The sequence below is a fragment of the Trichoplusia ni genome, chromosome 2, assembly GCF_003590095.1.
Source record: "Trichoplusia ni isolate ovarian cell line Hi5 chromosome 2, tn1, whole genome shotgun sequence".
Taxonomy (NCBI): Eukaryota; Metazoa; Arthropoda; class Insecta; order Lepidoptera; family Noctuidae; genus Trichoplusia; species Trichoplusia ni.
This window is the reverse complement of record NC_039479.1, coordinates 2,112,009-2,124,870: the sequence shown is the minus strand read 5'-3', so window position 1 is coordinate 2,124,870 and position 12,862 is coordinate 2,112,009. Positions and strand designations below refer to the sequence as shown.

At 34.4% G+C, this 12,862-nt stretch overlaps 1 protein-coding gene across 1 annotated transcript; it reads left to right on the top strand.

Annotated features, from left to right (window-relative positions):
- Nucleotides 1-229: 229 nt before the first annotated feature.
- Nucleotides 230-5,878, top strand: LOC113502862 (5-formyltetrahydrofolate cyclo-ligase). The gene is made up of 5 exons (XM_026884594.1): nt 230-366; nt 2,732-2,855; nt 3,302-3,554; nt 4,356-4,480; nt 5,400-5,878. The coding sequence occupies exons 1-5, from the start codon at nt 245-247 to the stop codon at nt 5,493-5,495; spliced, it is 720 nt and encodes a 239-aa protein (XP_026740395.1). The 5' UTR covers nt 230-244; the 3' UTR covers nt 5,496-5,878.
- The last annotated feature ends 6,984 nt before the right edge of the window (nt 5,879-12,862 follow it).

The window sequence follows — 12,862 nt, the reverse complement described above, 5'->3', positions numbered from 1 at the left end:
TCGAGAAAGTTCCGTATAGCCAAAAGATGGCGCTAATAAAACATCCTAATGGCCTTAATAACGTTATGGTAAAAACATTCGTATTATTTAAACTAAATTATTTATGAGAATAATGAAATAAGTACTTTAAACAGACAACAAATCAACTTTACTTTTGCATTCACCAGTTAACCACTTAACGTTTAGGCAAGCACGAGACCAGCGAGTACTGCGCTGTACCAACAGATGGCGTTACTAGTACTTAATGTCCCACGTGTTTGATAAAAACAGTTTGTTATGGTTAACTCTCCTTGTGTATTGTTATCAGTACAAATCGGGCTATATCAGTCTGTGTTATACACTTGTAGTGAAGCTGTCGTCTTACTGGTGAGTATTGAGTTTTTGTTAACACAATAATTCTCCTATTTATTCAGTAGATATCATTTGACTTCTGACATACTGGGTTATGTTATTACCTACTAGTCGCACGGATATTTAAAGTAATAAACTTGTTTACAAAAGGATGCAAAACTAAAACAGTTATTAGACTATTCATGACTTCGTAAGAAGTAGATTCTTACTCACGGGTTTTTTTGATGGAACAACTACTTTTCAAAATGTATCTCTTTTTAAACTGAAGTGATGCTAATTAGACACAGACTGGAACGTGACTGACAATAATATAGACAATTAGTTGTATGAATTTAGAGAAGGTATAGACAGTAGACTAGTAGAAGGTAGGTATAGACATAGAGATAGGAAGAAGATATTAATACTATTGATAACAATAATACCGACGCGCCACCGAATTAGACAGCTTGTTTTTATTTCTTATCATCAGACAAACTCGTTCATAACGGCTTTGAATTGGGTATTTAAAAGATATCAAGAAATAATATTAAAAGAAACTGTTTAAGTGCGAATCGGACCCGAGATTCTGAGGGTTCCGTACAACTAGATAAAGAAATTATGTACAAATAAATTAAAGACCAACCGTACCAACCATTGCTTACACAGACAGAAATAAGTGAGCCCTCAATAATAGGGTTCCGTTTTAAATAATTAGGTTATGAGTTACGAAGCACTAAGATGCTTAATCCTTGTGTCGTGGGGTGTTTCACAAAATTTCAGTCACTTTGAAACCACATTGAAACCGCGAGACGTCGCCTCAATGGGACTCTTTAAAGAAACGACTCCCGCATTAAGGAACTTATTCCTTGTTTTGCGGGGGGTTTCACAAACATTCAAATCACATGCAGAAAGACACCCAGACTCGGGACAAGCATTCGCGGATCACACAAATTCTTGTCCTATGCGGGGATCGAAACCGCGACACGTCGCCTAGGGAGGGTTTTGTATGGTGACCTTTACTCGGCTATCCATGAATTGAACAATTTTATCCATAATGTCTAGTTAATCAGGCTAGTATCAAGTTCCTTCCTGTCTTCAATGCCCATTACACGATATTGTTCATATCACGATATTGTAAGATGAATGTGCCGATCGCACCACGATACCCCATTAACAGAATATGAATATTTTGTAACTTTCGCGGTAAATGTTTCCGCTATTGTATCACGATAGCGATCAAGAGTTACGTTCTATCAATCATTGAATCTGTTAATGGATAATTAACTTGGAATTGATTTTGTGGGAGCGTTTTTTTTTTGGGAACTTTCCTTGGCTTCAAAAATAAAATTGGAATGTACGGATAGTTTGGCCAAAAGATTTTGGGCATTATTTTGGAACACCGTCTTGGTTCTAAATAATTTTCTTGGCTTCGCTAGTGCATTAAAGACGTAGAATATGAGGACGATAAGATGGGAAGAATACCTTTAAAAAAAGCCATTGTAAATGCCAACAAAATCATTAACCCTATTTTACGGATAGGAAATCATCAAATCATTCTTCCCGCTTTGGGTTGATCAGAAGTGTCAATTTTTTCCTGATAAAAACCCTCCTGTATTCCTTCCTTTGCCCTTTCTGTAACCTAATTAACTGGCCAACTAAATAAACCCTCAAAAATCTTTGAGATTAATAAGACTGAAATCCCTTCAAAACAAATCTCAAGAACATATAAACTAGAGCAACTTTCTTTTTGGGCCAAATACCAAAACCTACTCTAAAAACATAGGATGCATTTGCTTCATTTACTAAATACCGGTTTATTCGTTATACATACCATCAACAAGATGAATGCAGTTACATTGATTTATGTCATCTAATTGAGGGCTGTGGGTCAATTGTGTAATTGATGAATTATGTGAACGCTTATAAACATATTATCATGGTTGTAAACTATGTATGTAAAGAAGTTGTAGTTTGACAAGTTAAACCCAAGTGGTCTGACTGTTGGTATGAAATATCCCATCACTTGGACGCAAAATGAAAAATTTCTACCAACAGAAGCAGACAGAAAAGTATTTATATTTTTCGTTTTGAAATTGTTGTCTAAATTTCGATGTGAAGACGACAGAATACAACTTTTATTTTGTGCTCAAAATCGGCACTTCGAATATTAAAAACAAATTGTTTTTTAGGTTACCATCCTCGAATAAAATTAAGTTGGTAATCCCTTTTGATGACCTAGGTCCAAACAGTTATTGCCTGTTTACAAATAACAATCAAAACATTTAAGACAGCCGTCCAACTTTGCGTTTCAAAACAGTATTTTAAAACAAACAGGATATGGTCGTACAAACACAACAGACAATGATCCGGTAGCTGATATAGGTACAATGCTTTTGTACAGGACAACAATGGCTAAGATTGCACCGAACCCGGCGAAGGCGCTGTTGAGGTCGGAGATAGCTGCGCGCATCGCGGCTCTCACTACCGAGGAGAAAAAACGACAGTCACAAATTGTATTTGATAAGGTATGTACTATAAAAGTTAAAACTTATTTAGACAGTAAGAAATATCGTGAAAGTATTTATTTATTTACTCAATACCCAGTACCCCTATATATTTCAATACCCAGGTACTGACAAACTGTAGATAAAGGAATCGTGTTGTATTAATTTTAAATGTAAACTTAAATCCTTAAAACATCGTACGATCTATAATAACCTGGAAAAATAAATAAAAAGTTATTTATTCAAGTCTGGCTGCTAAGTAGCACATTTTGAATTCAATTGGATTAAAACATTGGACAGCAACAAGAGTCAGAGCAGCAGTTACAGCTTTTGCTGGGAGAAAAGAAACGGCGCAACCAACTCCCTAGCAGCACGCTGTCTTTCCGTACTACTATTTTTAGATTAAACTAAGTTAAACAATCGGTTATACTAATCAGATCTTTAAAGACACCATCGATTTATTCTAGGTAATCAACCACCCCTTCTACAAATTCGCGAACCGCATCGCTCTATACATGAGCACAGACCAAGAGATCGACACAGCTCCAATCATCAGACACATCAAGGCTCGTGGTGCCGCGGCCTTCGTGCCGCAGTACGCTGGTGGTCGCATGAGGATGCTGCGGCTAGAGGCAGAGGATGAGAAGAACATGAGCATCACCAAGCATGGGATAGCGCAGCACGGGAAAGATCAGGCTAGAGAAGATGCTTTGGAAACAGGTATGTTAATAAACATGGCTTGTATATCCCTGTATACCTAATCTGACGCAGGAGGAGGATTGTTATTGTTGTTAATAAGTTTTGTGTGTTATGTGTGTCTAGCCGTGGTACCAGAGCTCCTTAACAGGTCAACTGATTTGGATGCAATCTTTTTGGTCGGCGGTTTTTAAAATGTACCTTTTGCCCCCTATACGCTATCGCACCTTAAAAAAGTGTTGTATTTTGACTCTTGTCAAGAGTCTTGAACAAGCAAACTGTATTTTGCCTCCATTTATCTCTTATACTCGCCATCTCATCATTCACTCCTTTCTTACTCACAATTTATCCAACATGCTATCGTTCTGCGTATTTACAGTATCTGGATTATGTTAAGACTCTTATTATGAAATCACTTTTTATTTGCCAAACCAACCAAATGCCTAACAATTAAGAAGTAAACAAAGATGATGAAATAGATCTAGTTTAAGGTCCCTTTGTTATGATTATCAATAACGTTGAACATTGATAACGGGGTATTCCCACACTTGTGTTGAATAGATTTGATAATATATTTATTTTATGAGTAATTTAGGGTCAGAGTTACGTCTTCAAGTTCAAAACGTCAGCGTGTTAACAATACTAAAATAATGAATGAATTACGTAATTCATCGTATCCATTATAACATCAGTTTATTTAACAAAAACGTCTCTCTCATTAAGGAATTTAATCCTTGAGTCGCGAAGGATTTACTTTGAAAAGTGTATGTGTGCCCCTGATATATCAATACCTTAATTTCAATACATGTTCATCATCTTCCACAGGTGGTCTGGACCTAGTCATAGCTCCTGGCGTCGCGTTCTCTAACAACGGTGACCGGTGTGGTCACGGCGGAGGTTACTACGACAAATTTATTGAGCATCTTAGGTCTAAGTCACCGGAATCAAAGGTAATTATATATTAAGTAATTTTCATCTACGCCCTAATGAGCCTCTATAAAATCATAATATGTACATATAACTTAAATTATATTCGTAATATCCAATTATAATTTGATTACTAAACGATGCAATGGTTTACTCACGTGTATTTATCGGGAGTGCTCGACTAGTTTCGGACCCAACTGAAGTCCTTAATCATGAGCTGACACGGCGGGGTTTTTTGTTCATAGAAATTGGGTGTTTGCTTTCAATTCCTACATTATTTATAATTATCAAATAGATTTAACTTATGTTGACTTTATCAAAAAAATATGTCATTGTTTTTGTCCGCTAGTTTTGGATTCGAACCTTTCAGTAAACATGATTTTGGCAAATTGTGTCTGATTTCGTCAAAGATCAACTTTCTATTACGGTTAGTAATTAATCATTATCAGTCTAGGTTTTTAGGTCATGTTACTCGATTGCGAACAATTTTAATCCTTGATCATTTCCTTCCGATTTACTTTCATAGGAAGAGATAGAATGCATTTCCTGTCCTTGTAACGTATTACGTCTTAAGGTAATGAGTAATGGACTTCACTTTATTGGATTAAGTTATTTTATTAATTGCGAATGATTGATTTGCTTACAAAATTATAAAAAAGTCTGTTTAAAAACTTCGCCGTATGTTGGTTATTATTTTGGCTCATATGTGGGTGTCATATTATTTTGAGTTAAGTTGTTAATTGAGGTTTGTAGTAAAGTTCTTGCTACGAGATGTTATAAATTTTGTAAACTTGTTTAGAACCCCTGAATGTCAGGAGTCCAAAACTTTTGGAAGCAAAATATGTAGTAGGTATTCGGGTAAAATTATTTTCTCATTTTCTTCCTTTGCCCTACACTGGGCCTGCATGAGGTGAAAATAAGAACTTTTAATTCAATTTCCAGATTGTGGCTATTGCTTTCTCGTGCCAAGTCGTGGATGAGGTGCCGACCAACGAGCAGGATCAGAAAGTTGACGCCTTGATATATGCAAACGAATAAACAAGATCTACTAACAAATATACAAAAATTTAATTTTTGAGTTGTCCTTAAATGTATATCTGTCACTATTTTCTTCTTTAAATGGATAGAGATAGAATAAGAGTTAACGGTGACTTATATAGTCGTTTTAGTTTTCCGATATGAGTCGGAAAATCCATTCTATATAATAATTCTTTTTTAACTTTATGTAGAAAAGCTGCCATTTGGTCCCTTAAACTTTCGAGTTTGACTTAGTTTTTATTTGATGTCGACTGTATATTTTTTTTAGCAATACATATTAATTTAACGTCAGATCATGAATATACTACCCAGATGATTGTAACGCATTTAGTTAGACGATTACTTATATTAAGACATATCGAAATAAAACACCAAAGAATTTACACAATATTTTATTTATACCAAAAATTACATCGCACTTCGTGCACTTTATATACATTTGAAACTAAGTATTCGAGAGTCGAATCCTTAATTACTTAGAGATACATTAAAAGGTACAATAATCACATTTATTTAGATCACAAATATTTGAATACTAAGGCCATAAAAGATACCCTACATGGCAAGGCTTATGAAAACTTAATCTACGAAAAAGGTTGACGGCCGTAATTTATTAAAAATTTGACCTCAATGGCATAAAACATTGTTTGTTGTCAAAGGTTGTTTACGTAAATCGGAATCTTTAAAAACATTATTCAAAACTTTTGGGTAACAGAAAAATGAATTTATAGTTTTTTTTTTAAATTACCTCTTTTTCTCGGGGTTAGTTAAAAAGTGACATTATTGGATGTAAAGTATACAAAAAATAGTTCATAATGGAGAAAGCCTCTCTTAAAACTAAATATACCTTAACTTATAACATAACCTAAACTTTTTGAGACAAAATGATTTATTACAATGGATTGAAATAAAAAAAATATTGTTGGTCTTATCATGCTTTATGGCACGTCTAGAAATATATATGTTATTTATAAATTTACACTGTGAAATTATTATTCTTAACTGCATTGATTTTGTCTTTCTTACACCTAATAAGCTTCAAAACCACATTCAGAATGAATAAAAAAGTCTAGTATAATGTATGAGACAAATAATGAAAGAAAAAATGTTAAAAATGTTTTATTTATTTTATAAAACTAATAGGTAAATACTTAACCTAGATATTTGTTTAAAATAATTATCCATAAGTATGTCGACGCATTTAATTAACTTAAATACAAAAATTTTGGACAACATTGCATCCCACTATCAAAATTCTTATTTTATTTTAACTATAAATAATAAAATAGTATTGTATATTGTAAGTGTTTTCAAGCAATAACAATAAATTCCGTTGTGGTCACGACTAAAACATAATATTAAATTAAAAAAGGTTTGTAATTTAGGAGAGCAAGAAATGCCTTAAAAATAAACAGTAAAAAATGATTGCAAGAGGCAAATGACGACACAGTGAACTCTAGTGATAAAGGATATTGATAAGGTATTCTGGTGGCCTATCACCATCTTTTAAAGTACTTACTACTGAATAGCGCGTCATTTTACTTTCTCATAGAAAAGAGTCAGTTTAAGAGGTCGTATCATGTCTTTAAGCAAGATAAAATATACATTTCCTTGGATGCAATACAAAATAAACTAAACAATAGGTCGTAGTATAAAAATGTACACGTATTTTGTATTTTTGTCTACCAGAAGCGATCTAAAATATGTATATTTTGCAACTAAATCACACTATAGGTAGGTACAAGTACCTATTAAAATATTAACTACACTTCTAAAACTTACGTTTGTAATTCGTTTTTGTTTAAAACTAAGCACAAATTTTAAATACTTTTTACTGGTTTTAAAAAGCAATATATTTACACAATTAACTACTTATTATAACTTAATTATAATTTAAGTAAATTAAACATTTTCGATAGTGGGATTCAAATCAGTTTTGCTTTGAAAGCATTTCACACAAAAAGAAGGTAAGAAAAAGCATTAAAAACTACTTGTAATATATTGAATTTAGAATGTATTAAATATTATTAATATTTAATACAATATTTAATTTTAATTTAATATTTTTTATTAAAAAGAAAAACAAAGCCGAAGTTATTATTGAATTCGAAACAAGAACTTTTAATCCATGTTGAAAAACTACCTATATCGAAGTATTTGATATTCAGAAGACCCAATTAAGTATTTACTGTTTTTTTTTGCTTAACACTTCTCCGTGCATATTATGATGTTTCAATACAAATACAGTTTAGATAATTCATGCTGGGGAATCGAAGAGTTATTATACTTTTAAAGATTGTGCCTGCTGTGGAAGCGTGACAGCGCGTTACTTTTTGTAGAGTGGCATCTCTTTTCCACTACTTACTTTTAATGGTGGTTATCTCCAAGTCTAAAGTGCTAGTACCAAGAAAGCGAGTCCGTCTTCCCACGCCTTCACTTTCGTGACTTGAATCAGTTTACAGTTCAAATACTTGCATCGGCCAAGATTCTAAATAGCTTTATTGAATTCTAATACGAAATAATACTCGGTTTTCGAGTAAATCCCATTGCTAATAAAGGCTTTTAAAATGTATGGAATTCAGTAGGCCAGTTACAACATTGATTACCACTTTTACGCGAGAGGTAAAAGGTAAAAAAATATGTTTGAAAATTAGCTCACAATTGCTAGAATCGCGTTTATTTCATTTGAAACGTAAAGCCGCTGTTCTTTAAAGAACCTACATTAATAAAAGTATTCAACATTCTTCATTTTAAATAAAAGGTTAAATATGGAAATAGAAAAAGTAAGTAAAAACTTTAAAATAAGTTCTTTAACGTCTACTTCTAGATTAAAGTAGTGTGAACTGACTATTTCTACATTCCCGATTTTGAGCAAATGTTTACGAGGTGAGGAGTCGATATAAGCTCAGTCAGTGTTACCAAGGTATTCTCCAAAGAACTGCCTCGAACACTGACTGGCTTGGTACGGTCCGTCTGAAAAGGTGGACATAGAAGGAATACTAGTAGACTACGAATGTGTTTAACATCCAAACTGTGATGAAGAGTGCCTCCCTCCCCTACACAAAGCAAGGCATTCTTTTGATACTTGAGGACTGTATAGCAATACCAACTCATAGAAGTCCAGGTGCGTCGTGGACTAAGGCCTTTAAATCGATACCATGAAATAGTGGTGATTTGGTTACCATGTTTATTCAATAACGTTCCTATCAGGTTGAAAGGTTGTGAGGAATCATTGTGTGTATTTAAGTTAGATTTTGGGGACTTCGCGAAACTAATTAGGTTCGTCATTAATTAAGCATAAAAAATAAAGGGTTACAGATTATTTGCGATACACCCTTCGCTTATAATAAGGACAATGTGGTAAATATACACTGATGAAGAGTCTATCACCAAATCTCATCTAGTTTTCTTATCACATCACTGTCCTTAAGTTGCTCCTAAATTGTCAATACCTTTGCTACAAAGTAACCGATAAGTTGATCATCGTAGAACAGCCCCAAATACTCTCTGGCCCCTAGACATGAGCAGTTCGACGGCTCCTACAGCGGCCAGCAGTAGGAGGAGAGCTATGATGGCGAGAACGGCTCTGCAGTGGCGCCGGCGCCGCTCGCTGCGCGCCAGCCGCCGGGAGAGGGCCTCGCTGCGGGCCCCGTCCAGGGTGAAGAGGGCGCTGGCAGCCTGTAACAGGGAAAGCAGCGTGAGATGTGAAATGAAAGGAAATCATTTTTCTCATCCTCATTATTATCATCAGTGGCCTTTAACGTCTATGATAGATGATTAAAAGAGAGCTGAAGCAAGCTTTTACTAGTTATTTTCATTTTTATTTTAACTAGCTGAAGTCGATATTTGTGACCCTAAAAAGAATGTGGAAACAAACTCTTTGAAAACCTAGACATCAATTTTAGATAATAAGTGTTTGCCGGATTTGAAGTGAATTCTATTTTTTTTTCATGGAAGGATCTATTGGACGTGCTTAAGAATAACTTGGTAAATTATCTACGCTCTGATTTTTATCTTTTTACTTTTATCGCATACGCACCCACGATACAAGGTAACTTAATTATTTCTTCTATATTAGGGTCTATAAACACCCACTGGAAGAACGAGGGTGGTATGGCCAATGATCATAAAATGTGATCTTGACCACTTATTTATTATTTATTGAACAATTTTATCTCAAAGTAAATCAGTACAAAATAAACGTTAATTGTTAATAAATTAAATTAAAAGAGGTTGTTTTGTCAAAAAATGTGGTCACCACTATCGATTTGAGTCAGTAGGTCAATCACTCAAAGGTACTTAAGTTTTAATAGATGTTGCAAAATAATAAATTTTAATTAACACGAGCTAACTAATATCGTTAAAAAGTTATTGGTGTGCCTAAAGCTGTTCGTGATATACAGCTCGGGAAGTCAGCTAGCAAATAATCTAGGTATTTGTTTTTCAAAATGCCTTGTTTTCTGTCAAACTTTAGAAGGTTTAAAAAGTTATTCGGTAAGGTTTAAAAGATAGTTCCTTTATATTCAATGACTTTACAGAACATCTTCATAATAATCAAAACAAAAAAAAGCTGAGGTCTCCAATGGGGCTCTCACCGTACGTACCTACATAAGTTCATCACGCACCAAGCTTACCGGCGCGGCCGCTTAATTTTCGACTTTTGGTCGTAGAAGCGTGACTCTCTACAGACTCTAGCGAGATCGCTTTTAGCAATAAGACCGCCCATTGTGGCACCATGTAACTATTCACTTGTATAAAATCCTGTATTTGTGTGCAATAATAAATATTTTGTCTATCTATCTCCCTCTGTTCGCCATCTGACACAGCGGTGTGTCACAAACCAATTTACCACATAAACTTGTATAAACAATCACGTAAAACTGTAGATTCGTGTGTTATTTAAACAATGTATTGTGAAATAGACGAAGGCGTTAATATGTTAACATAATATAAAATTAATTGTGACGCCGACCTTATTTGCGGACTAAGTAGATTGGCACGGACAAATATATAAATTACAACAAAAACCCATTAAGTTTAATTATTGACATGAAACAAATGAACGAGTGGAATTTTTATTTGAATTTAATGCAATTAGCGAAACTAAAGAAATGGAAAATTGTCGCACTCGGTGGGGTGCCGGTTGCGAATTACATTTTTGCAATTTTATATTGTAAATGTTAATGTGTATTTACATTTGTACTATAAGTATATAAGAGTTTAAACAATTTTACTGTTACTGTTTTACGGTACTGCTGTTTACCCACTGTTTACATGGTTTTTAAATCGGGACCCAAAAGTCTACCGGTTCAACCACTATTCCTCAATGATGAGTCCTTAAAAAGAATACATCAGTTCAAGTACCTCGGACATTGGATGACGGATGATTTAAAAGACGATGTGGACATGGAGAGGGAACGCAGGGCATTGTCAGTACAGGCTAATATGTTGGCTCGCAGATTCTCTCGATGTACAGATGCAGTCAAAGTTACTTTATTTAAAGCCTTTTGCACCTCAATGTACACGGGAAGTCTGTGGGTTAACTATACGCAAAGAGCTTACAATGCTCTGCGGGTCCAATTCAACAATGCATTCAGGGCGTTGTTTCGGCTTCCACGCTTCTGTAGCGCGTCAGCAATGTTTGCTGATGCACACACGGATGGCTTTGCAGCCATTTAGCGCAATAAGACTGTATCATTTCTCAGTCGGCTGCGAGGAAGTCGACACAGCATCTTGGGTGCTAAAGGGACAATCTATTCTATTTGCAATAGCAAATAGAATAGATTGTCCCTTTTTGTGGAAACTAGTACAGCGGAATAAGTCCCTGCTCACTATTGTATATTAACATGTGTCGTTTACTGTACTGTATGGATCTTAGTTATCTGAATAAACAATTTTATTATTATGTTATTATTATATTTTTCTTACGGGTCGGGTACCTATAAAGAACAGTTCAGACTAAAAAGAAGGTTATAGGAAACTGCCAACAGATGAACAGCGTTTGGAGATTATTTAAGAAAAGAGTATATTGCTTTCTGTCATAAGTTTCAATGAACGAGTATTTAAAATATCATCGCTACGATAATAAAACTGTAAACTTCTATTAAAATAGCGGAAAATCGAATAAATTTCAGAGACCTTTATGAACTTTCAGGCATTTCAAAATATTCAATTTAATCATAGAAATAACCGGCCAGTGGATCATATTTGTTGCAAGATTTCATTACAGACCGACAGAAAAAAAACACTGGGACAGGTTAAACAAAATTACAGCTTGTAAAATAGACTACAGTTTTTCTACGTACCATAACAAAAACCTATTTATATATGACCTTCAGGGGTATGATAAACGGCAGATGCATGTGTAAAATATATGTACATGTCTTTACAAAAACTAGTGTACTCTGTAAACGTTTAAACACAAGAACAGTAGCTTAATCGTTCATAACTTGATGGGAGACCAATTAAAACTGAATTAAGTAATTAAACTTAAAAGGTTTGCGATCTCACAACAATGAGCCACGACGGAAAATTAGTCTTAAATGGACAATTTGTCTTTTAAGGTTACTATTAGAAATTTGTTTTGCTTAAGGCTGTTAGACTTTTAAGTTTGTCACGACTTTCTGATCGTAACATTGTTAAGCCCTCGGACCTTCAAAGTTGTGGATTTCTGAGAAAATTATCTTCTTTATAATTTATAGTAATTATAAGAAGAGTTTATGTATTTATTTAATTCCAACAGAGAAAATAATGTAATTACGTTTCCCGTTCGTTTATGATTACAGAAAGGTAGCTTGTATTCTAATAATGTCAAATATTTTAACATATTAAATCTGTACTATGAAACTTAAAGCGATATAATTGACTTTGAAGATACGAAATGGCAATACACTGAGCTTAGCGGCGTCTCGCTTCCACAAACTTTCCAGTCCCGCTTTAAGAGTCCATAGGAAGGATAATTGTGAAATTTGAAATGCACCTGTCACCTGGTTGACCTACTTAAACAGATGCGTGCACCTGGCGCGTCTTACTGGACTGGAATGCCCTGGCTCAAATGGATTTTCATGTGGTTGGTGTGTACTCGTACCATCAAGGAACTTAGTTTTTACCCACTATGGTTGAAAAACCCAAATAGACAACATATTTCTTCAAGGTATAGCGCTGTCGAATCAAAAGGCTTTAAACGGCAAATCACAATCTGGCAATTGTAGCTAATCGTTCATAAAGAACGGTCGAAAGTATGAAACAGACAGATCTATGTCACGTGATCTAATAGAACGAAACGTCATTATCATATATTCAGGTGTTTTCTATTAACTCTAGCGACTTTAGAAATGCAACTTGTTTACTGTGAACCCGTATTTAAT

Excerpts from the sequence above, each read along its gene's own strand:
- LOC113502862 (XM_026884594.1), top strand. The coding sequence starts at position 245 with ATGTCCCACGTGTTTGATAAAAACAGTTTGTTATGGTTAACTCTCCTT. Across the intron at positions 2,856-3,301 it reads CACAAATTGTATTTGATAAG|GTAATCAACCACCCCTTCTA; the intron begins GTATGTACTATA and ends GATTTATTCTAG. Across the intron at positions 3,555-4,355 it reads AGAAGATGCTTTGGAAACAG|GTGGTCTGGACCTAGTCATA; the intron begins GTATGTTAATAA and ends CATCTTCCACAG.